Source organism: Lucilia cuprina, chromosome 4 (genome assembly GCF_022045245.1).
Source record: "Lucilia cuprina isolate Lc7/37 chromosome 4, ASM2204524v1, whole genome shotgun sequence".
Lineage (NCBI taxonomy): Eukaryota > Metazoa > Arthropoda > Insecta > Diptera > Calliphoridae > Lucilia > Lucilia cuprina.
Genome location: NC_060952.1, coordinates 67,556,953 through 67,584,113, shown reverse-complemented (window position 1 = coordinate 67,584,113; position 27,161 = coordinate 67,556,953). Strand labels below are relative to the sequence as shown.

At 28.8% G+C, this 27,161-nt stretch overlaps 1 protein-coding gene across 3 annotated transcripts in view; it reads right to left on the bottom strand.

Moving 5' to 3' along the window:
• The window catches only part of LOC111684065 (inositol polyphosphate-5-phosphatase A), an 87,536-nt gene that overhangs the window by 44,311 nt on the left and 16,064 nt on the right, over positions 1-27,161 (bottom strand). For all 3 annotated transcript variants that reach the window (XM_046948459.1, XM_046948460.1, XM_046948461.1), the window contains exon 3: positions 25,750-25,917. In XM_046948459.1, coding sequence (XP_046804415.1) covers positions 25,750-25,917 — 168 coding nt within the window. The remainder of the gene's footprint in view (positions 1-25,749; positions 25,918-27,161) is intronic.

The following is a 27,161-nucleotide window of genomic DNA, read 5'->3' as shown; positions in this document are numbered from 1 at the left end:
CGAGGACTGGTAGCCGCCCCATCGGGGAGAAACAGACGCTACCAGTCGTGGGATGGGTAAGTCTTAGTATGTGCTCGTCATGAGCTCTTCTGGCATGGGTGACCCTACCAGCACGGCCTGCATGAGTCAACACACATAAGCCCTCGCATCGCGTAAAGATGACTACCCTTCGCGAGGGATTACGAAAATAGAAGTTACGAAATTTTTTTTCATAAACTTGAGCATGGATTATTTTCAGCCCGTCTGCCGAAAATACCATAGGACAAGCTAAAAACAAATATTTTTATACGCTTCACCTTCGTGAGAAGGGTATATATAAGTTTGTCATTCCGTTTCTTATTACTATAATATAATTTTATTACGTTGTGTATTTGGTTTTGAATGATTGGATGCTGTTGGCTTCATTGAGTTATGTTTTTGTTTTCTTTTTGTGAATTTTGTTGTTGTTGTTCATTTTGTTTTGCTTTTGGTATAATAATAATGTAGTCGGGAAAAAATTAAAAATTTATAAAACTAATATGCGGGGTATATAAGATTCGGCACAGCCTAATATAGCACTCTTACTTGTTTTGTTTGGTATTGAAAATGGGCAATATCCGTCTACGATTTAACCTAGCCCATATAAGGTTCCCTTCAGAAAATTTAGTACTCGTGTATTTCTTTGTTCAAAAATAATAATAAAACATTGGTAAAAGATAACATTAAAATTTTATTCGAATATTCGATTATTCGACAAAAATTGTTCGAATTTTTCTTTATGCTAAATTGCAAATTTTTTATTCGTTCGAAGAAGAACAGAAATTTGTCCTCGAATAATCGCATAATTTTTATTCAAATGACAACCCTAATAAGTATGCAATATTTTTACTGTTAAATAATAAGTTTTTCTTAATCATTTAATTGATATAAATTATTTGGTTTATTCTTTATTTGAAATTCGGAAATTTCCATTTATTTGAGCGATTAATCGTCAAGAATTGGTCGATTAACCGATCGACGATTATTCGTTTGAATACCCTAAATCAATGGTTACCTACATTTACGTAATTTATAAGTTGGAAGTTTTCTTTACTTTACGGAAAATATAACTTAAAATTAAATTGTTTTCACGAACCAGTGTTGTTATTATTTTCATTTAAATTTATTAAATAATTTTTGGTGATAATGATCTTAAAACTATTATTTTTATATACAGTATCTTCTTGAAGTTTTCTTTAATGTAGTTCTAGTTATTAAAAAGAAGGCAAATTTGAAAGATATTACACTTTTAGTTTATAGTTTTGGTAGGTATTTTAAAAAATGTAACAAAAAATGTTTATGTTATTTATTAAAGAAAGAAATTAAAATAATATTCACATTCTTCAAAATTTCATTGGTCAAAACATTAGCACCCCTCAAAAACGATTTTTTTTTCGTTATCAAATTTTGTTTTCGTTTATCAATTATCTATGAACCCTGAAAGATTTATTTTACATATGATTGTATGCAGACGTGATTAATTGTGTTACAAAGGGCTGTGAATATACACCCCCGCTCTTTTAATACGTCCACTGTTTTGTTTACATTAAAATTATTTTTTTTGCAAAAAATATTGGACTAATTAGTAATATTAAAATTTTATATAATGATATAATATCTTAGGTATAACTTGTAAGACAAAAATTATCGCAATAACTAATATCTAATTTTTAAGAATAAAATCAGTTTACTGCTGACAGAGGGTAAAAATCCATTCATATTATAGTGTCTATAAATATAAACAATATATTTTTTAAAATAGGTCGCGGAAAGTCATTAAATAATTAATAAAATGGCACAATTTAAAACTTTTTTGGAAACTGTCCAAAATCACTGGAATTTGTCAAAAAATTGGTAAAATTAAGAATGTTATAAGAAAATAGTCAGAATATTAAGAAAACATTAATGGGCGTACATATGGAGTCATAACAAAAGCAGTCAAGTGATTCTGCAGCAATAATTAAATAAAACTGGGAGCTACAACAAGCCTAGTTGCAGTGAAACGTTTTGTAAGAAGTGCCAAGGCTTTTAAAATATTAAAATATTAATAAATGCCACTTGTAAAGAAAAAAGCAACCGGCCAATGTTCGGTGTTCGGCGAAATTTTGACCGAACGCCGAACTTTTTATAAAATGTTTTATTTATCATATTTTACATCATCAAAAAGTTTTAAAAATGCTGAAAATTTGTTTACAAAAGTTATCATACATCCTGACTATACAATAAAAAAAAGAGAAACATTTTATTTGCATTATCTAGTTTCGATTATAAATCTTTGATCTCATTGTAACATTGAAATTTTCTAGATCCTTATTCTCAAACGATCTCGACATGCCTGTTAGTTTGATTGGTATTCAAAATAGACAAAACCGGTTTACCGGTATTTTTATGAAATTATTCCAAAATAATATGATCATGTATAACAATATTATGATAAATACAAAAATATCATGATGAAATATTTTGGCGGTATTTAAACATAATATGATATTTTAAAATTGTTACAATAACGATAACATGTTTAGACTACAATCATAATTTTAACCACAACCATGTATTTTCTCTGCGTACTCTTACAAAGAATTATATCATTGTCAATAAATATTTTTAAAACCAAAAATAAAATTGTTAAAATATATGCATTTCACAAAAATGGTTTATTATTAGAAATTTATCACTCTGGAATTAAGAATTAGTTGATAATTGACACAATTGCTAATTAAAGACCCTCTTCAAAAAATCTTCCGGATGTTCATATTTTGGTTTTAAATGTTATAAATTTATTACTTTTTAATCATAAATACGTTTTTCATTGAGAAAAAAGTTCGTGTTTACCGAACTTTGAAAACCGAACAAAAATCAGGTTCGGCCGAACTTTCAAATTTACCGAAGTTCGGGTTCGGTACCGAACGAAATTTTGAGTTCGGTCGGACTCTAATATCTAGCAATACATAAGGTATCAAGATATTAATTAAAATGTTTAAATAACGAATTAGTCCATTATTTAAAAAAAAATATTTGAATGCAACTATGTGGGTATTTTATGTGTAGTATAAAGCTTTTTTAAACTAATACTTCTAAAAATATCCTACTAATACATGCTTAGAGTTAGGTCTTTTTGACAGCTGAGTTAGGTTTTTTCGGACAGAGTTAGCTCTCTAGTCTACTCTATGGCGTAATATCTGATTTTTAATAATTTTTTCGAACAACAGTTTTTAGAAATATTTTTTGGCTCACTTGATAAGGTTCAATCCCTGCTGGCAGATATATTATATATATTATAATATTTCTATTAATATAGATAATATATTTTTTAAAATAGGTCGCGGTAAGCCATTAACTAAGCCCCTTGTAAAGAAAAAACAATATCTTGTTTTTCGGATGAAAAAAAGTTTATATATTTATGGTTTTGAAAGCAAGAGCTCTACCTGAGTCGTCTGTATAGCTGTTGTGGGTGTATTATGAAGCATGTGAGCTTAAATTTCTTTCATCTAGTAAGAATTGTAATAATTGCAATGCCATACTAGAAACAACTTTTTTCACATTTGCAAAAATGTGAAAAAATCCATCCTTTACAGCCAGAGCTTAAGAATCTTTAAAACTCTTTATCACCTCGAAGTTATATCAAGTAACGGCGGATATGTTCCTTAAAAACTCTTTTCTAAAACCTTGTAAAAAATAAAGTTTCATGAAAAATGCATTTTGTTGTTGTTTTTATTAATTAAATATAATGAACCTATTCAAATGATTTAAAAAAAATATTTTTAAAAACGTATTGTTTTAGTAAAAAAAATTATTAAAAATCGGTTATTAAGTATGTATATCTAGTAATACATATGATATCAAGCTATTAATTAAAATTTAAATATAACCAATTAAGGAGTGAGATCGAAAAATTCTTAACATACTATATGTTTATAAAAAAGAAACCACTAAACTTACAGCTTTATTTTTTTTTATTTGATTCAAATTATTATTACAATTTACAAAAAAAAATATTTTTATAGTTTTAATCACTAGTGATGAAATTTTGAACCCTTTTCGGGAACCCTTCCATTAACGTTTTTATAGTGCTTTCTGTCACTTTGCTCGAACATGTAGTCCATCTCCGTTTAAAATCTACCACACTTTTGGACACCTTTTTTGTACTCTTCAATTCTCTTTTAACAAGAGCACAATATCTCTCCACTGGCCTTAGCTCCGGGCAGTTTGGAGGATTTGCCTCTCTTGGTACAAATACCACATTATTGTTCTTGTACCACTCAAGGGCTTGTTTACCATAGTGACAGGATGCCAAGTCAGGCCAAAAATAAGTGAACACATTATGAAGTCTTATGAATGGAAGCAGCCTTTTTTGTAAACATTCCTTGATGTAAATTTCGGTATTTATAGAGCCCGTTGTAACAAATGATTGGCTTCTTTTGCCGCAACTGCATATTTCTTGCCATACCAAGAACTTTCCTGGAAATTTTGTCTGCTTTTGGGTCCTAAACTTTTCTTCAACATTCCCTCGAGCATCAGCAACATAAAACTTTTGACCTGGAAGTTCCGAAAAATCTGCCAGAACATACGTTTCGTCATCCATTATGCAGCAAGAATATTTTTTTATAAAACTTGACTTCAATTTCCGTGCTCTGTTTTTGGCCTCTAAATTTTTTTGGTTGAAATGTAATGAAAAACGTGTGTTAAGAATTTTTCGATCTCACTCCTTAGTAGACACTTCGTACATACATACATACATACATACATACTTACTTACTTACTTACTTACTTACTTACTTACTTACTTACTTACTTACTTACTTACTTACTTATTACTTACTTACTTACTTACTTACTTACTTACTTACTTACTTACTTACTTACTTACTTACTTACTTACTTACTTACTTACTTACTTACTTACTTACTTACTTACTTACTTACTTACTTACTTACTTACTTACTTACTTACTTACTTACTTACTTACTTACTTACTTACTTACATACTTACTTACTTACGTACTTACTTACTTACTTACTTACTTACTTACTTACTTACTTACTTACTTACTTACTTACTTACTTAATAATTTAACTGCCTGTTTCACAATATCTTTCTTATAAATTATTCAAAACAAAATTTTAAATTTATTTGTTGTTTTCAATATATTTGTAAGAAAGAAAATGTTCTTTCGCATTTAGAGAATAAATAATAAATAAAAAAATGTTTAAAGATCACTTGCATGTCCATCAAAATACATATGTACATACATAACTACAGATAAAAAACATACACATTTAAAAAAAGGTAGAAAATATATTTCTTATACTTTCCCTCTTTTGCTTTGTCAGACCGTCATAAAATCTACGGCTACACAATCACACATACATAATTATTTCCCATATTATTGGTTCTTTTTTACTACCACAACAGAACCTGTTTCATGCACACACATTTTGCTGATTTTCGGCTCGAATTCAATTCGTTTTCCACTCGCTCGTAAGCGAGTTGAAAAAACAAAAACATGTAAATATCGCTTACGAAGCGAATACAAAACACATAAAACTCTAATTAAAATTGTACTCGCGTGTTCAAAAATAAAACTCGCGATTTTGAATTTTAAAACGAGCGATATAAATAAAATAGCGATCGCGAGCGATATTTTTACCTACCCTGCTAAAATATGAAAAAGATTAAATTAAAGGATACTGGTTTAAATGAACATATTTTTGAAGGTAATTGAGATATTGGCTTGAAAATTTTTGTAACTAAAAAATGATAAATTGTTGTAGGTATCTGCGACCCTATTAAAAATTTTATATAAATCATAGTTTTAGATGAAATTTTCAACGCTTGTTAAATTTGTCATTTCAAATAAGGAAATGCAAAAAAAAATTGAAAAGGTCAAAGGGCATCCCGCAATTCCCAAAAATTGGAATGAAAATTCCAAAAATGGGATTTTTACTTTTTTGCCCATAGGGTCCACATTTCTTTCAGGGCTGGGAAAATACTTTTGGAGTAAATAGAAATCATATTGAGGTTTCCAAAACTGCTTTCAGTTTTCTGATCCCAGCTTTGGGATTTTAGAACATGTCGCCCAAATTTGAAGTTTTGATAAAAAAATAGGTCATATTCGGAAGGATGCAGTGGCAACATTTCCAAAAAATAAGACAAGTTTTTTACGCCAATACGTTCTGCGTAAAGATACCTTTTAGAGAACTATATAATGGTTATATGTTCTTAAAGAAAATTTTATTATTAATAAAAGAGTAAAGACACATTTTTGACAAAAAAAAAAAAAAAAAAACGGCAAAAATCTAAAAATGTTTGAATTTTTAAATTAAAAAACGTATATTTTTGGATCTGTAAATGATATTGATCTGAAATTTTTTGTATATTATTGGAAATTTATCTAACTAACAAGAAATTTTGTCCATTTGGCCTAAAATTACGCCCCACAATGGTATAGGAAAAAAAGAGGGAAATAATTCGGTAACTTCTAAACGGTTAATCCGATTAATGAAATTTGGTATGCACAAAGAGGAGGTGTTGTCGAGTTTAGGTTTTGAATTTGGACCTTATAGGCCAACCAGGGGCCCGGCGGGGGTCCTCAAATTAGGACACCTCGGCTATTTGATATTTTTAAAACGATCCTATTTCTTCAATTGAGTTCCCAAAAAAATTCGTATATAGAATCTCCTCATCGAGCACTATAAAAAATGTTGTCGTAGCAGTAAATTATCTCTTATCTCTTATAGCATTTAAAAATTAAAATTTTTACCGTCCTTACCTTAGTTTTTTGATAATAGCGGGTCCAAATATTCCCGATTTTCGCCATTTTTCTTTTATTCGCTTAACAACAAGTTTGTTACATATATTTGTTACATATATTACCGTTTTCTTTCTCTTTTCAGGTACCACAAAGGGATCATAACATGGACCCAAGTGTGCCCCTAATGCGAACTGCAAGGGACAGCCTGCAAACCTAACCTAACCTATTTTCGTAATATTTACAAAAATTTCGTGTATAATACGAAATATTAATTAATAAAACCCTTTTCTATTTTTACGAAAGTACGAAAACCTTTCATAATATTTTTTCTTAAATTTTAGCGAAATTAAATTATGTTTAATTTCGCTAAAATAATTATATTATGATTAAACAAAACTACAACATTTTTATAAAATTTAAGAAAAAGTATAATATGTGGAGAATAATTTTGAACTAAAATTAGAAAATTTATTTTAAAATGAACAGAAATGTTTGAATAAGTTAATATTTCGTAAATTTTAATATATTTATTCAAAATTCCCTTTTTTCAATTATCTTAAGATTTTGGAGTTGTTTGGCAAGATATATTTAAATTATTCGAATAAAAACTTTTATTCGTTATTCGTTTGAATAATTTTTAAATTCAAATTAATCGACTACTCGAATGAAAAAAAATATTGTGAGTTTTTATTCGAATAATTTTAAACACGATTAATTGACAACCCTAATACTTATACAAAATTAAATATTTTTATAATAAACTTTCTTTCTATAGTAATTCTTTAATTACTTTTCTATAATCAAGAATATTTATTGGATGATTTTCATAAAAATACTTCATAAACATGTTAAGTTGTTCTGATTTGCCTACTTCTAGAATGGGTTCATGCAGAAACATTTCAGATTATTGAAAAGAAATCTTTTAAATAATTTTGTTTGTTATATTAAGAAAAATATCGTAGAAAGAAATAATATTATTAAAAAAACATCCACTTTCCTTTTATTCGATTAACCGAATAATTATGAATTATCCTATTATTATGAGAATAATTTTTAAATTCAAATTAGTCGACTACTCGAATGAAAAAAATATTGTGAGTTTTTTTTCGAATAATTTTAAACACGATTAATTGACAAGAAATCTTTTAAATAATTTTGTTTGTTATATTAAGAAAAATATCGTAGAAAGAAATAATATTATTAAAAAAACATCCACTTTCCTTTTATTCGATTAACCGAATAATTATGAATTATCCTATTATTAACCGGCCAACTTAAAACCTCAAATAATTATATGTCGAATAAACCGAATAATTGAATACTCTACATTGATTACACGATGTGACAAAATTACAAATAGGGTGTAAGTATAGTAGAGTTGTTCACAGCACGATATTTAGAATTTTTAAGATACCCCGAAAATCGGGAGTTATTCCCAAAAAAAAAAAAAAATTTTAATAGATGTCGGACTTAAAAATTTTTAAACCGAAATTTCATTATTCCGATTTTGTTTTGTTAAACGGAAATAGAAAGACAAGCTCTTGTCTTTTTGAAAAGTATGTACACTTCTATATTATATTTTTAAATATTTATGTGATTATTAGAAACTGAATCCATTTTTTTAACCTATTTTTATGTTTTAATCCATTTAAAATTATTTTTTATGTATATTTATATATTTTATATTATATTTTATATTATATTATATTTATATATTTTTTCCAAATACAATGAGGTATCGAGTGTTTCATAGAATTTAAATTGGCAAAGATGTGATTTTTTTTTTTGAAAATTTAAAAATCAACAAAATAAAAACTTTATTTTGTCCAAAAACTACAAAGTTTAAAAATTTTTTAAATTTAAATGGTTAAAGATAATCAAAATTTGGATTCAGTTTCGAATAACTCAACTATGTAGGCGCAGAATTAACTGAAATATAGAAATAATATGAATGTAACACAAAACTAATATTTTTTAGTTTAAAAGTAGCAAATATTTTTGTCTTATTTTGCACATATTTAGTTGAAGTATTAAAAATATATGTACATAAAAATACAAAATTGAGCTTTTTAACTATATTTCTATTTAAAAATACATATACATATTAAAGCAAAGATTTAACAAAATTTCATTACGTTTTGGTTAATTATTATAATTTGCAAATTATGTTGATAGAGAAAACATTTTGAAAAGTTAATAATTCTAAAAACTACTACTTAAATATGTAGAGTAGATGCTAAAAAAGTACAACAATAATTAGTATTATCCATCCCTTTATTAATATACTTTCGTTCATTTTCATTGCAAAAGCAAGCGAGCAAACGAGCGACCACACAACCTCCTATGACAGCTCAAAATAATACTGAATTGTGTTTTCTATGCGTGTGAATAGTCTGTTTAAATTAAGTAACGGACAAAATACACTTAATTTTTGCATAAATGTTGGAGCTCTGAACACTCTTTCCGTAAAATAAGTACTTAAAATTTTTAGGACAAATGAAAATAAAAAATTTATATTTATACTTTATACACAGATTTTTTAACCTTTCCACTGCACATTTCGTACAGCCAGTAAAGAAGTGACTTAACTCACAATATTCTTTGTTTATTTAAAATTTATTTCTTATTTTCAATACTCAAATGACCAACTTCGTTTTTATACCCACCATTAAAATGGGGTTGATATTTTACATAATATCGGTCCACGTCTTCGTAAAGCCCCCATACAAGTGGCCCTCGATTTAAAAAGTATCTTACTAGCAAAAATATATATATGAGAGGACTTTATATATACCCCATATATAAAGTCCTCTTAGAAAATTACGCCTAATACTGGCTTCAATATACGAGTATATCAATGAAATTCGATACAAGTAAGTTCCTTATGAGCACAAATTATTCTAATTTTATGAGAATCGGTCCTATTCCCATGTAAGACCCCCTTCAGAAATTGACTTTAATGCACATTACTAGCAAATCAGTTGAGTCGGTCCTACACTCGTTAGTGGGATATATAGAAAAATCCCTGACATCAGCTCTAGAAGGGCTTGGTATTGATACATCAATGATTAGATTTATAAAGGACCTTCTTCAATACAGGATCATCTGTTCTAACATGGGAATGGCATGTAAGAATGGCAATTAGGGGAACACCTCAAGGTGGAGTCCTATCACTACTTTTATGGAATGTGACCATAAACAGCCTACTCAAAAATTGCACACCCAAAGATATAAGACTGTCGCAGTATCAGGTTTCCATCTGAACACGATATCTCAAAGACTCGAATCACCACTAAACTTATTAAGCCAGTGGAGCGTTGACAGTGTCTTGAGCGTGAACCCTAGTAAAACTGAACTTGTACTCTATACTAGATAATACAAGATCTATAATTTTGCCTTACCTATACTAAAGTGCGAAATACCTTGGAGTGATACTTGATAGCAGACTATCATGGAAACGCAACATCACGGCCAGGATGAACAAAGCCTTTATGGCAATGTATATCTGCAAAAAAGCCATAGGCAAGAGATGGGGACTAAATCCCAAACTGGTAAACTGGATACATGAAGCGGTTATTAAATCTATTCTCTTTTACGGGGCAGTTATCTGGTGGAAAGCACTGGACAATAACTCCAATTTTACACTTCTTGACAAGGTACTAAGAAGGACAGCAATCCTTATAACAGGAGCACTGAGAACAACATCCACCAAATCTCTATTCGCAATGCTTAATTGGATCCCAACTGATCTTGCAGCCAGAAAACTGGCATTTAGCAATGCCCTCAGAATCAATGGACATACAGGTCATACGTCCAGGCGAGTATTATAGAGGAAACATCTTTTCTCCCAGATAATATTCACTATTGTATACCCAAACCTTTTCTCCACAGGGACTTCAGCTATATCATATCCGAAAACTCTGCACAGGAGGAAGGGGAACGAGTTGGGGTGGCATTTTCATTGAACTTTTTAACTTAATATTTTAACATTTGGAATTAGAATAAACTTTAGGATACAAGATAATTGAACTATTAGCCATAAAAAGAGCAGCAAATTGGCTCTGATACTACAGATTATCAACCAGAGATATTCAAATTTGTACCGATAGCCAAGCTGCTATCAAATCCCTGATTGGTGTATATACTGTACAAGTTTGGACAGTAAACGCACGTCATATCTTCTGCAACTAAACCGTCCTCACACCAGCACCCTTGTTGCTGTCATCACGGAATATAGCTTTTTTGGAAACCATGCAAGAAGGCTTGGTATTCCCCATAACGACTTCTGTTGAAGTTGTCAAGGTGAAGAGGAGGATTCTATTGAACATCTTCTCTGCCAATGCCCTGCGCTATCAAACACACGATTCGAATATTTAGGGAAGCGAGTATTCGATGATTTGTCAGAACTATCCAGGTTAGGACTGGATAATTTTAATGCCTCCGTCAGGCACAGTAACTGATTTTAGGACCACCGAGCCATACTTAATCAAGGCACTTATTAGTCCACAAGGACAGACTCTTCTATTTTCTCTTTCATCTCTATCTCAATTCTTCACTATTTTAAGCATTTCATTTTATACCTACTCCCTACCTCTTCTCGATCCTAAAACTCCTACTCTTTTTCTCTTATCTTTACAGGTATCACAAAGGGACCAATAGGACTCAAGTGTGCGTCTTTGCAGCCTGAACACCTAACCTAACATTACTAGCTATGAATTCGATACATAACAATATCAATCTAATGTTTATAGGAAAGCACCACGTCTGCGAGGTGTGTACCCTGCTCACAACAAAATGCCTACCATGAAGGTAAGTACTTAAAGCCTGTTGGCTTTAGTTTGCAGCCCAATCATCACGATATAAACTGTAGGTTGATAACCCCAATTAACATTATTCCCCGAACGTCTATAAGAAATTTACCAACTCGAAATTCGTTGACTTTGTGCTTAAAAATCTGACTTTTGTGGGTCTTATTCAGGTCGAATTAGTGTTTATAAAAAACGGCTTTTGAATAAACCTGTTTGTCGTTTAACCGAAAATTGGCCATTCATAGAAAACCCGTTTGTCGGTTAACCGAGAACTAAAAAACTGTTTAAACCGGTTAACTCAAATGTACGGAAATCTATTAAATATATTTAGTATTACTTGTCCGTAAAACAACGGGCATATAAAAATTAAAAAAAAAATAAATTTCTGAAATGGACCAAACTGTTGTTCCGTATAACATAACCTAACCTATGTATTATTCTGTATAAACTAAAAATTACCGCTTAACCGGAAATCGATGTTGACTAAAAAAAGGCGAGAAAGATTTTCCACACAAATAGTACAATAAGGTGACCTGGAAGTCCCGGATAACTGAACTAAAAATCAGATATACCACATATGTGTCAGTGCTAATTCAGTTCAAAAACGTACTTAAAATTTTATTTCAACAAAGTTCTAAAAAAATGATTCTTGAAAAAAGTTTTTAAAATATATTATTTATGAAAAAAAGGTTTTTCTAGATATAAAAATTTACTTTAAAAAGTTATTTATACTTAGACATATTGTTACCACATTCAGTCCATGGGCTATTGTGATGTACGTAAGGTAAACGTTGGCCAATTGTATCGTGATTTTAGTGATTAAGTGTGTTATGAACGTCGAACTAATTTTCTGAAGGGTAATTTATAAGGCTTTGATCAAATTAAGGCCAATTATTACGAAAATCAACAGTATCAATTGATTTGAATTGAAATATCTAAATCTAAATAGTTTTCAAGGAACTAGTCCTTTAAAACTAGTTATACATTGCTACTACATTAGTTCAATGGAACGCATGCTAGTTCCGAAACAACTTCTTGGGATCAATTGATAAAAATGTCAAAAAATTAAACATTATAAACTTATTTTTATCGTAATAGAAAACGCGTTGAAATGTAAATTTTTGCATTCCACTGAACTACAAGATATTAAAGAGCTCACTAATTCAATAGTACCGAGAGAAGGGAATGATAGCTGCTTGAAACGTATATCATTACCAAAAATATTATAAAATATTAGAGGTGCGGAAGAATTATATTTTAAGCAAGATATGTATATGTATGTAAGTTTTGTAAATAACATTAATACAATAGTAAAAATTCCTCAACAGTTTCTCCAAATTGCTCCTAATCTTAATAATTTGAAACAAAAACGCAAAAAAAGAAATATTTGTTTATACGTTGCTTCCCTAGAACCGAGATTGACAAATTCAAACAAAAATCAATGATTAAAGAACTAGTTCCAGAAGCGTTCCAAAGAACGAGTGTCGACTTCATAATGCTTCCTCAGTGTCGACTCCATAACGCTTCCTACGTTTTCTACAGCTTCCCTAGAACCGAGATTGACAAATACAAATACAACTAATACAATTTTTCCTGGGTTATTTCAAATACATATTTTTAATTTATTTTATTTTTTTTATGTTTAGAATATTTTTTAAACATCTATGCTTGACTTTGCAGTGAGTAAAACAGAAACTAAATCTAAATAACAACAAGTAAGAGTTCTATATTAGGATGTGCCGAATCTGTAATACTCCTTTAAAGGCTATCACTTGCTTCGAGCCCTACATGCTTAATTTAATGTTTCTAGATACAATTTTATAGAAATTTCTAGGATCTACATACAGTGGACGTCCAATAGTACGTACCCTCTTTATTACGAATGTCCAATAATACGAATGGCAAAATTGTTGCATTGTCTACTCTATAGTACGAATAAAGTCACAAATTTTTAATTCGATAGTACGAATAACGCATTTTTATTGGAATTTTGGTTTTATTTACGTATGAATGAAGTTTTTATTATGTTTTTATTTTATTATTTCGGTATCATTCACCTTTAGCTCAGTAATTTTAAAGTTTTTTTTTAATATTTATTACAAGTGTTTTTTGTTTTTAAAAGTCCTAACACACAATTTACTGCATGTAAATTAGCATTACTATATGTGAAATATTCTAAGTTTTTAAGAGAAAATTTTAAATTATAGAATTGTTTTTGAAAGTGATATATTCCAATCAAGTTTCTAATAAAAGTTTTATGTAATCTGAACATGTTTAATACATTTTAGAACATATGTATATGTATATGCCAATTGTCTTTGGCAGACATATTTTTAAAAACATAAAAATTTAAGACCTTCTATATCTCATTTCAACCATTGGACTCACGATACTTTCAAAATTAACAATTCGTATACGTAAATATGTCCCTTTTATTTGAAATAATACACATTTATTATATTTTGTTTCGTTATGTAATTTTTCATGAAAAATAAAACAAAAATAAATAAAATCCAAAATTTTATGTGTATTATTTGAATTTAAACATATAAAATGTGTTGTTCGAATTTTTCGGTACTACGAAAGGGCCTGATTCGTACTAGTGGACGTCCACTGTACTTAATTTCATGTTTCTAGATTCATTATTACAAAAAATTCAAATGTACCTTTTGACAAACGAAAGAGTAACAAAATGTTCCCTTTTATGTGTTCTCATATCATCCGGGATCTACATATATAAATTCACGTCTTTCGGTTCAATTAATAGAAAGTTCAAAAAGTACCTTTTGAAAAACGAAAAATAAACAACAAGTTCCTTTTAATGGGTTCTTACCTAATTCCGACTCCACGTACTTATTTTTTTAAAACGAAAAATTACCAAAGCTACACATACTTAATTTCATGTTTTTAGCCAATAACAACACATTAGTGCTACTCTCGCTCTGCTACTCTTGCTCTGCTTTGCTTTTATAAACAAGTACAATAAACAAATTTACCTTATTTAAATAGACGGACAGACAACTGCCATGGCTTAATTGACTCCGCTACCTATAAGGATGCAGATTATGTATACTTTATGGGGTCGGAAAATTATATTGTAGAAATTACAAACGGAATGAGCTTATATATAATTCTCAGGAAAAAGTTTTGTACATTTGGAAACGTTTGCGAAATGTTTCGCAACGGCCACGAGCTTTTCGGCCGTTACTAAATTTACAACATCGTACTCACACATATTAAAAATTCATTCAGTCTCCTTTGATCGTTCATTGAACGAAGTTGTGTTGTCGCAGAGATGGACATCCTAATGTTTTTCACATGATCTACGTTTTTACAATTAAAATTTTATTTTTTTTTTTTTAAATTTCAATATTTCAATTCATAACTTCCGTTTCCCATAATAAATTACAAATATGTCAGAATGTTTTTTTAATAGGTATATTTCATAATAGGCTCTTGTAAAAAGTGACCTATCATATTTGTCGCAGGGCTTTGATATAGATGATACTCCTTTTATAATTTTGAACACGTATGTGTATATAATTCTAGGAAATTTTATCATATCTTTCAATTTTCAAATCTGCTGTCCTCTTTTACTTGGATTCATCCTAAGTGCGTTTCTTTTAACATTTGTAAAGTTGAGTTGGTTGTAGTTTTGTAATACTATAATTTATGAATGCATTTTACATTACATTATGAATGCATTTTACATTACATTATTTATATAGATATTGTTGGTTATTAACTTTTTTGATGGTAGTATCATTTGAATGGGTTTTTTTATTCTTCTTTCATTTGATGTACTCTGATGAGTGGAATTTACTATGTTATGTGTTTTTGCATTTAGAAACTCGTGGGATGTTAAGGAGTGAGATCGAAAAATTCTTAACACACGTTTTTCATTACATTTTTCAACCAAAGTATTATTTGATTTTTTTTTTTTTTTGATCAAGTTACCTTTGAAAAACATGTCAGTTATTATGTGTAATGTCAATTATATTAATTTTTTTGTTAATCTGATTAAAATGAGTGACCAGAAAAAAGTGCGTATTATTAAATATTTTCAACCAAACCCAACATGGTCTTACAAAACGTTGGCCAAGCATACAAAGGTCTGCCGTCAAACTGTTTCTAATGTTATTAAACAGTACCGGGAGAACTTGTCAGTTGATAGAAAACCTGGTTCAGGTAGAAGGAATGGTCCACATGATGTTTCTAAAGCCAAAAAAATAGAACGCATTTTCAAAAGAGCTCCCAACACATCCGGTAGGAAAGCAGCTCGTTTAGCTCAGTGCTCGGATTATTTGGTACGAAAAGTTAAAGCTAATGCAGGTTTAAAAACATACAAGGCTCAAAAAGTTCCTGACAGGAACGCTGCTAAAAATTTAGAGGCCAAAAACAGAGCGGAAATTGAAGTCAAGTTTTATAAAAAAATATTCTTGCTGCATAATGGATGACGAAACGTATGTTCTGGAAGATTTTTCGCAACTTCCAGGTCAAAAGTTTTATGTTGCTGATGCTCGAGGGAATGTTGAAGAAAAGTTTAGGACCCAAAAGCAGACAAAATTTCCCAGAAAGTTGTTGGTATGGCAAGAAATATGCAGTTGCGGCAAAAGAAGCCAATTATTTGTTACAACGGGCTCTATAAATACCGAAATTTACATCAAGGAATGTTTACAAAAAAGGCTGCTTCCATTCATAAGACTTCATTATGTGTCCACTTATTTTTGGCCTGACTTGGCATCCTGTCACTATGGTAAACAAGCCCTTGAGTGGTACAAGAACAATAATGTGGTATTTGTACCAAGAGAGGCAAATCCTCCAAACTGCCCGGAGCTATGGCCAGTGGAGAGATATTGGGCTCTTGTTAAAAGAGAATTGAAGAGTACAAAAAAGGTGTCCAAAAGTGTGGTAGATTTTAAACGGAGATGGACTACATGTTCAAGCAAAGTGACAGAAAGCACTATAAAAACGTTAATGGAAGGGTTTCAGAAGAGGGTTCAAAATTTCATCACTAGTGATTAAAACTATAAAAATATTTTTTTTGTAAATTGTAATAATAATTTGAATCAAATAAAAAAAAAATAAAGCTGTAAGTTTAGTGGTTTCTTTTTTATAAACATATATGTATGTTAAGAATTTTTCGATCTCACTCCTTATACTGTTTTTGGGGGTTTAAAATGTTTAAATTGGTCTTGGAATTGTGTTATCTTTGATATTATTTATGTTATTTTTGGGTCTATTCTTTGTGATTATCTAATATGATTGCGTTAAATATTCATTTTCGTTGATTGAATAGGCTTATTTTAACAGACGAGGTTTACTTTAATTTGAAATAATATTGTGATTCATTTTGCCTTCAATGCTGTTATGATTCTGATTTATGTTGTATATTCATTAGAGTCTCTTGTTATTTGCTATTATTTGATTCTGTTTTGGTATGTGGCAGAGTTGGGGATAGTGCAGTAAATATTTAGTGCACTAAGGTTTCCACTAAATCCCGCTATAGTGACGAAATTTTGATATTCCACTATTTTTTATCACTATAGTGGTAGTGAAACATATTTAAACTACCACTAGATAAGTAGTGGTAGTGCAAATTTTTCCACTACCACTAACCATTAGTGGTAGTGAAAATTTTGCACTATAATTGAATAATGCAAATGTTAAACAGTCACTACATGAATGCTTTAATATGCAGTAAAACCTCAAAAAAGTGTTAATAAAAATATTCCAAACAAATTGAAAATACATATGTTCAAAATGTTTCTATTTTATTATTTTTATTGTATTAAAGAAAAATATATGTACCAATATGTATTTAATTAAATTCGTTATATTAATATATTGATAAAAGTTCCATATTTTTTTTGTATTACTATTTCCTTTTGTCTTTTAATTTTGTTACTACTTTAAAACTAGTATTAATTAATTAATGTAATAGAGTATAAATTAATTTAATATAATGATATGTATTTGAGTTCCTTTAACATTAGTGAATGATTATATTTTTCCACTATCCTATTAGTGGAGAAAAAAATTTGCACTAAGCTGTAAAAAAATGTTTTTTCACTATCACTAAATTAATTTTAGTGAAAAAAATTTTTATCACTACCACTATTGCTTAATGAGGCTGTACTTTTTCAACTCACCACTAAATATCTATTAGTGATAGTGGAAAATTTTGCACTATCACTAACATTTAATGGAAACTGCAAATTTAGTGCACTACCCCCAACTCTGGTATGTGGGTACATGTAATTGGTCTATTCTTTCGAATATTAGCGCTCAAAGTTAGCAACAAAACGAACATTACCTGACTTGGCATCACCTTACAGAAAAAATCAGCTAAATCTTAAAATTATTTGCAATTTCTTGAAATAGGTTGTTTTTTCTTAATTTTTTGTAATTAAAATATTATTTTAGACATTAATATTTTTATTTTTTATTATTGAATTGATAGCACTCCACGACATTAAAATTCACTTGTATAATTTTACACGTTAACTCCTAACGTTTAAAAATATAAAATTTATATAAAATTGCCTTTGAACTTAAGCAACAAAACACAACTATTATTGATTGCCTATTTATTATTGGTTGCTACTTTGATTGCAATTATTATGCACACGTTTTACTAAAGTATACATACGGCCGACCAATTTTGTTTTATGAATAAAATTACATTTCTTAATCTAATATTTTTAATTAGTTTTTTTTTAAGTTTTTTTTTTCTTAAATTATGAATTAACAACACTTTTTGTGTTATTTCTGTCAGCATTTACATAATACAACCATAAAACACTTTAAATGCATTTCTACAATGTTACATATGTATAAATACGAACTTTTTTTGTTATACCGTTATAAATGCCGCTAAGAATTTTATGAAAATACAATTTGTGTCTTTGTTTCGGAGTGGAGTCCTGTCATGGAATTAAAATTTGTACTCAAACAGTTCGTCGCTGCATTAAAAAATATAGATAGAGTTGCACGAAAAAAGCCTTTGCTCAGAGCCGTAAACATAACAAAACGATTAGAGTACGCAAAAAATACCAAAATATCCACTTAAGCGATCCTACATTTAGGAAACGTGTTATATTTACTGACGAGTGTATGTTTATGGTTTCCGGAGGAGATGGACGTGCCAAAGTTTGAAAAACCCCACTACGGAATTCCTACCTCAAAACCTTAATTCTACAGTTAAACATGGTGGAGGATCATTAATGGTCTGGGGGTGTATGGCCACAGGTGGTGTTGGATGTCTAAGGTATATTGAGGGAACTATGGATAAGACCGTGTACATTGACATTTTGAAGAATAGCTACCCCCCAGCGTGAGAAAACTAGGACTCGAGGGAAATGGCATATTTATGCCGGATAACGATCCTAAGCAATCCTCGAAGATAGTAAAAGAACGGTTGCTATACAATGTTAAAAGTCAATTAGAGCATCCACCACAATCGCCTGATTTAAATGTTATAGAACATTTATGGGATCACCTTTAACGAGCGGTTAAAAAAAGGAATGTAACGTCCATCCCTACATTGAAGCAGGCGTTGATTGAAGAATGGTAATTTCAGCAGAAACGACCAAAAAATTAGCATTGTCAATGCCTGCTAGACTGTCAGCTGTTTTGGAAGCCAAAGGAGGCACACGATATTAAAAAATACATTTTATAATATATGTTTAAGACTGTATGTATATTTAAGTAAATTTATGATAATGTGAAATTTAATATAATTGAAGTTTCCTAACCCTGCGGGAAATTTGTATCAATTGAACCAAAAGTACCTGTCCCGTGATATGTGAAAATAGTATTATTATAAAAAGTACAGAAGTGTGATAAGTGAAAACTAGACCTATCTTCTGATTGGTTTAAAGAAACTGACACAAAAATTGTCCATGATGATTTATCATAATTATAACACCACATTAATATGGCGTTAGCCTAGGAGGTGACAAATATTGAATAAATTTTGTTTTAGCAAATTGATTTAAATCTATAGATAAATACTTGAGACTTTTGGACATGTTAAGTGACATGTTCTCCTTTTACGAATGTGGAGTAAATTTTGTATTTTAAAAAAATTATAATTATTTGCATCTTATGCAATTTTTTGCTAATGTTTCATTAATTTAATTACATAATTTTTTCAATACAAATAAATAATATTTCTAATAAATTAATGGTCAATCAATATACATACATAAATATACAAAAATTTAAATAACAAATACAATTTTTCACAACAAACTACAAAAAAATAAAAGTAAATTACCGCTATTTTTCTTTAAGAACTTTTTATTGTTTATTTTTCGACTAAACCTGTTTTCTTTTTTACTGCTTACCATACATAAATAAAAAACAATTTTTTGAGTTACGTTTATCGAGGACAATTTAATAAGGCGAAGTCAATAGCACAGCTGTTATTTGGTATTATTTTCTATGTATGAGATTCATCGTAAACTAAAAGTCAAAATACGATTTAAAAAAATGACAGTAAAAAAAACACATGTTGTCGCTTTAATAAAATACTCTAGTTCTCATAAAAAAATACTCTCCTGCTTTTGATCTACTAGAGAGAAACAAAAAACAATGAGAATAATAAAGAACAATAAAAGAAAAGCTACACTTTCGACATTATTTACGAATGAACAGAAAAACCATTTTATGTGATTTTGTTTGTAATGTTGATGTGTATTTGTCTATTCTTTGTAAAGTACATATAGGGACTAGAGTAATTTGCAAACTCACCCTTATTTTTGTCATTCGGTTTCATATTTTGGCTGTGGAAACAAGTTAAATTAAAGAAGTAAAAGTGTATTTGTATGTTTAATATTAAAATAATTAAAAATTGTGTGCATTTAATAAAATTTAAAGTTTAAAGGTAAATAAAATGAGTGGTGGAAGTGTAAGTAACAGGCATATACGAAGATTAATTTCTCAGAAAAAAAGAGAATTTGTCCACAATTGAATGATGTTGAAGCGCAAAGTGTAGAAAATAGTGGTGGAATAAATCATATAGATTCTGAAAAATTAGCGGCAGCATTTGAAAATGTGGACAATGAGATCAGTAGTTCTCTTAGTGAAAAATTGAAGGAATGGATTATTCGGAATAGACCAAGTAGAAAATCAGTTGAAGAATTATTGGCTATACTTAAAGAAGAAAATTTAGAAGTTCCTCTTAGTATGAAAACACTAATACCCAACAGGGAAAAAGCTTTGATAAAGCAGGTCTCGCCAGGTGTATATTCACATTTTGGTGTTAGGAAACAATTGGAATCAATTGGTTCCGTGGTAACGAACTACGAAGAAATCATAGTCGATGTAAATATCGACGGACTGCCGCTTTTTAAAAGCTCCAGAACACAGTTGTGGCCAATATTATTGCGAGTTGTAAATATTAAAAATATTTCTATACTTCCAATTGGAATTTATCTTGGCAATAATAAACCAAACGATATAACCGAGTATTTTGCAGGATTATTTTCGAAATGAAAAATTTAATTGAAAATGGCATAGAATTTGAATATATTTCTTTCTCAAAGAACTCCACTGGAGGATTTAGGAGTCAAAATGGTTAGTCAAGTGGCAATAGAAAGTATGCACCTTGTGGATTTAGGCATAATGCGAAAAATGATGTTAAGAATAGTTCATAATAAACTAGAGTTTAATATTTCGAAGGACCAAATTTCTAAAATTTCAAGGCATTTGGAATCATTACATTCTTTTATTTCAAAAGAATTTGTTCGTCGGCCTAGAAATTTGGTGGAGATAGCAAATTTTAAAGCAACAGAATTTCGCCAAATATTACTGTATACAAGAATACTTATTTTTAAAGAAAATGTACCAAATGAGGTTTATCATGAGTATCTCCTTTTGCATTGTGCTTGCAGATTGTTGTCGGCACAAAAGAACTTGGAACAAAATATTAATGTGGCTCAAAATATGTTAGAGGAATTTGTAAAAGACTTTGCATTTGTATTTGGTGAGAATTCAATTTCCCATAACGTTCACAATCTTTTACATTTAGGTGAATGTGTGAAGAAGTTTGGTATTCTACCAAACTTCTCAGCGTATGATTTCGAAAATTATTTAAAAAATTATATTAAACAACCTAATAAAATAATTCAACAAATATTTAATAAAATTCAGAACGAAAAAAGAATAGTTGAAAAAGTAGATGAGGGATTTAAAGAAAAAAAGAAAATTGTAAGTTATTGTAAAAGTGGGTTTGTATTTAATTCAAAAAGCCCTGACAATATATGCTACTTAAAATCGGAAATACCTTTAAAAATTAATGGTTTTAATAAAGAAAAAAATGCAGTGTTAGGAAGCAGATTTGTCAATAAATGCAGCTTTTTAAAAGTCCAATATATTTCATTAAGTTGGGCATTATTTTGGTAGATTATAATTTATCAAAAGAAGAAGAATTTTCCATCGATGAAATAGAAAATAAAATGTTATCTTTTCCCTACCAAAACAAATTTTTATTAATTCCGATTTTACACAACAAAGAACCTTATAAGAAAAAATATTGTGAAAAATATAGGCTTAATCATTTCTGAAGAACTTTTATACACATATAATGTAGATGGGACTCATGGAAAAAAAAGGTTGAAGAATTTCGAAAACATATACAATGCAATAAAAGGTATACTTTTTTTAATTATAACAATAATAATAATTTCCATTATAAACAAATTATTTTATAAATGTCTATTTAAATTTTCAAATTAAATAACTAATTTAATTTTAAATAATTAGTTTATATATTTGTTTATTTTATTAAATAATATAAATAATATTATTTAATTTATCAATTTTAGATGCAGTAGGAGCTAACCCAGAAATAGATGACATCGAGGGAAGAATTAGAAGAGCACTTAATCTTACAAAAAAGCGACATTTAAAAAAATTTTTAAAAGAAAAAGCAAGATAATTAATTTTTTTATATATGATCCAATTTCCGTAAAATGTAATTTTTAACATTGAAGTAATTTGTATTTTCTAATTTTTTTTAAAACCAATACTCTATTAACTGAAATAATTTTTAATTTATATTTTTTAAAGTTAGTTTTAAATGAATTTATTTTAACTTTGGAATAAAAAATTATTTAGTTTTTATTATAAAACTATAGTATTTTTAAATTAAAAAAATTTAATTTTTAAATTTACGTAATTTATATTTTTTTATATTATTAAAACCAATATTCTATTAAAGTCTGAAATAATTTTTAATTAAATTTTTTAAAGTTAAATTTTTAATGAATTTATTTTTACTTTGTAATATTAATTTTCCTTAAAAAATATTTAGTTTTTATTATAAATTAAAAATTCGCTTTTTTCTTACAATATTTTTTTATATTAAAACTGAATAATTTTTCGACTCGAGGTTAATTATTTTAATATTATATTCTATGTACTATATATTTTCTAATATTTCAATATTGTTTTATATAATTTTTAAGAAATAGTAACAACTATATTTTAAGGTAATTATACATACACATGTGTCTTACAAATATATATTATTTCTTGAAAATGATATCCAAAGAATACATAATATTGGAAATAATTACATAATATAACTTTAAAACAAATGTCCTCGAGTTCGTATAACTTATTATTTTTATTAAAAACTAATTTCAAAATTAAAGCTACATTGGAGTCTCGGTTTATTATCACTTTTCTTATTTTGAAATAAAAGATAATAAAATTAAGCTGCTTTAAAATAAAAAGTAATCTTGTGTATATGTATATACTTAGTGTAATTCCCATGATAGGTCCTTTTAGTACCGGTACTATATAAGTTATTTTAAGTTAATCTTGGGTGAGTGCATTTGAAACTATTCAAGAATAAGTCTTAAAGGTCAGACCTGCGTCAGTTCTCTTGTAATAATATATAATACCGGTATCAAATAAACTCACATGAAAGTAGTTTTTTAAGTTGAACCAGCGACGTATTCATTTGGGACAATAACTGGGGTAGGTTCATATTTTCCGAAATTACACAGGTTCGATGAGTTAAGTTCCGTGACATGTCACAGAGTATGAAAAAGGTGTCAATTAACCCCCTCGTAGGACATCGCCATGTTAAAGTGACAAGTCCCCTCCATATAAAGTGTCAGAACTAGAACCGGTCCCTATCACTTTAGAACTAGCGCGTGACAAGTTTCGTGTCAGTTCTCTTCCCCGCAGGGAAGATATTGAATTGATTTTTTATGTTATTTTGCGTTATTTTGTTTTTATTAATAAATATTTTTTTAGTATAAACCGTAAATTTTGCTCGTTTTTTCGTCAAATCATATATATTACGCACCGTATGTATACTTTAGTAATTGTGTGTAATTATCTAACATTGACCGCTTCGTGATAGTAAATTTTGTATGATTGTTTTAAAAAATTTGAGCATTTCTTGTAAACAGGAAATGAGAGAATCTTTGTGTTATTTAAGGATGTTGTAATTTTTCAGTTAATATTACTAAGTTTTCTTTCAATTTATGTTTTTTCTTTTAGGGAGAAAATTTGATATTTTGTTTTAAAGGAGTTGTCATTCGGTTCCAGTGTTGCCACAACAATCATTTTTTCTAACTAAAATTCGAATAAAAATAACCAAATTTAGAAAAAAGTAATCAAAAAATTTTTTTATTTCATGTTTTAATTTTTATATGAACTTTAAAGTCATGATTTTTTTAGAAACTTTAAAGTTATAAATTCATTTTCAGAAATGGTACTTGTATATGTGGTTGGGTCAATTATGTTCCAATCATCATCAAATTTGGTAGGTAGATTTTTGTTCCAGCAAAAATTGTTTATGTTGAATTTCGCCGCTATACTAGTATTCATGTCTAATTTTTATTTGAACGGAAAATTCAGAAAAATAATCATATTTTAAATGAAAAGAAGTTTAAAATGCCCATAGTATTCATATTAAGTTACAATTATATTGAAAAAATGTAAAAAATAATTATTTATTTTATTTGAATAAAATTAAAATCGATTTACTTTCAACTAGATTTGTGTGCTCGTTTTTAAAACGAGTAAAATTATACGATTTAGTTTTTAAAGTAGAAATTTACTCAGATTCGGTTAACAGAACATATAGGATTATAAATATACATAGTTGTGTTGGGGGTAAGCTTAATTATGGACCGATTCACCTAAAAGTTTAGTTCTTTTAAACTCGATTATGTTGAAGTTTGTTGCTATATTGAGGTTTTATAGCAAATTATGAGCTTTGAAGTAATTCTCTAAAAGGGCTTCATATGTAGAGTAGAGTCAATGTTTTTGTCAATTAGGGTAGGGTCAATTGATAAAGACATTTCGGCTTTAAAAAAGCTTTCAAGTTGTATGGGAGCTAGGTGAAATCTTTGGCCGATATTGCCCATTGCCCATAACAAACAAACTCGGCTAACTTTAAATAGCCTGGCAAATTTCGTGTTTTCAATAGACAGAATGACGGACATAGCTTGATCTTCTTAGAATTTAATAAGGACCAATATTTCGATGTGAGACAAATGGAATGATAAAATCAATATACTTCTCTCTTTTTTTGATGGTTGGCATAAAAAAAATATATTTATATAATGTCATTGAAGGAATGTTGTTCATTTTTGACAACTATCTTATTCTAATCTTACTCATAGATGCAATAAAAATCCGATATTTGGATGTCAAAAATAAACCGAATTCGTTTAATGACATACTTATGTTAATTTCATTGGTTTTTCACCAAAGTTTGATGTACTTCGAATATGTAATTTGTAGTAACTTTTATACATCTCTTTCCTCACTTTTAACTGGGTTTTCATTTGTAAGGAAATATTTGGTTTATAAAAGCGAAATATATATAATCGTATTTTAGATGTGATTAAGATGACGTTTGTAAAGTATGACATCAATTATTTTTTGCTGGGTAGTGATCAAAGATTTTTTTGCAGCATTTAGTACAACTGTTTGCAAAAAATAACCAAAACGAAAAATAATCCACACGTACACGTGCAAAATAAAAAAAACAATTTTGGTTAATAATAACCAAAATGGCAACACTGTTCGGTTCCTTATTCTAAAAATGTTTTGGAAGATTATTTGTATAAGTATTGGAGCTCTGTTAAAATAAGTTATATTTGATTGTATTAGTTATATACATAAACATACATACCTCAGGAAAAAAATGTTGCGGGAATTTCGATTTTTCTTTAGTTGATATGGTTTCTATGTTTCCGGAATATATGTTTTTTCCTTCAGCTGATTCCCAATTATGTGTAAGAAAATTCCACATTTTCACAACTTTTAAACTATTGTGTACAAAATAAAGATTTCCTAGTGCCTAAATAAAAGAAAATATATTGGTAAATATTGATGTGCATATGTATTAAAAGTGCAAAAGTTCTCATGCTATATACACTACAATAGTGGGAATGGTGTTATAGGTTTGTGCTGATGTTTGCAACGCACAAAAATATTGATCATACACTTAATGTACATATACCGTCCGTTCAGTTACTGTCCATGTAAACTTTGTGCGTAGATTACATGACACAATTTTTACAAGGTTTCGATAAAATTTGGACCATTTTGTCACAAAAATGAAGCCTATTAAAATAGTTGAAATTTGTCCATTATTTTACCTAACCCACAACCTTTTAAAAACTTTCGACAGAACTAACTATTATATAATTACTTAGCAAATATAAAGCGAAGTACTTCCAAAAGAATAACATAACATTCTTTGGAAGTTCATTTTTTTGCTGGTTATACATACTTATACAAACTCTTCTTTAAAAAATGACTTACCCCCATTTTCAACATCTACAGTTATCGTTTTACTGATAGTTTTTGTTTTAGTTAAGGCCTTTTTTATATGAGATCTGCCAATGGGGTTTAAACGTACAAACTTGACTTATAATAAGGGCCAATCTTTAGGTGAAGGATTAGGTATTAAATAAAAATGAATCCTCGAAAGTTGTTTTTGAGTACTCTATTAGTTCATATGTCAAATTCTGCAATGTATGGGGATACTCAATGTACCATATCGAAATAATATTTATTTGTCGGCCATATTTACCAAAAATTACAGGAATTTATTGTATATAGTCCGATATTTAAACATCCGAATCGATTTTCAAATCTCATATACAGCTATGCTATTTTTTTACGTTTAATAGCCTTATCTATTGTCTATAAATCCCCATAGGATCTAAAAATTTTAAAATTTGTTAAACAAAGTTTTAAAAAAACTGAAATTGAAGATTTGAAGCGGCCTCTAAAATCAAACTTTTTTGACCATAGCTGAGAATAAGTTTGCGTTATCTTATAAAGAGAAAAACTAATACCCGAGTAAATATATATATATGTAATACTAATAACAAAATACTAATAACATGACTAGAACCATACTCTCGAAACTTCAAATTAAAAATGAACCTCACAATACGGATAAAGCATAGATTTAATTTGGCCAAATTTTTCATGCAAGTTGTTCAAAAAGCATCTTCTATATAATTTTTGTAATCAGTAATGGACAATTTCTATGTCAATACTTATAATTATGCAAAAGTTGCGTCGTCACTG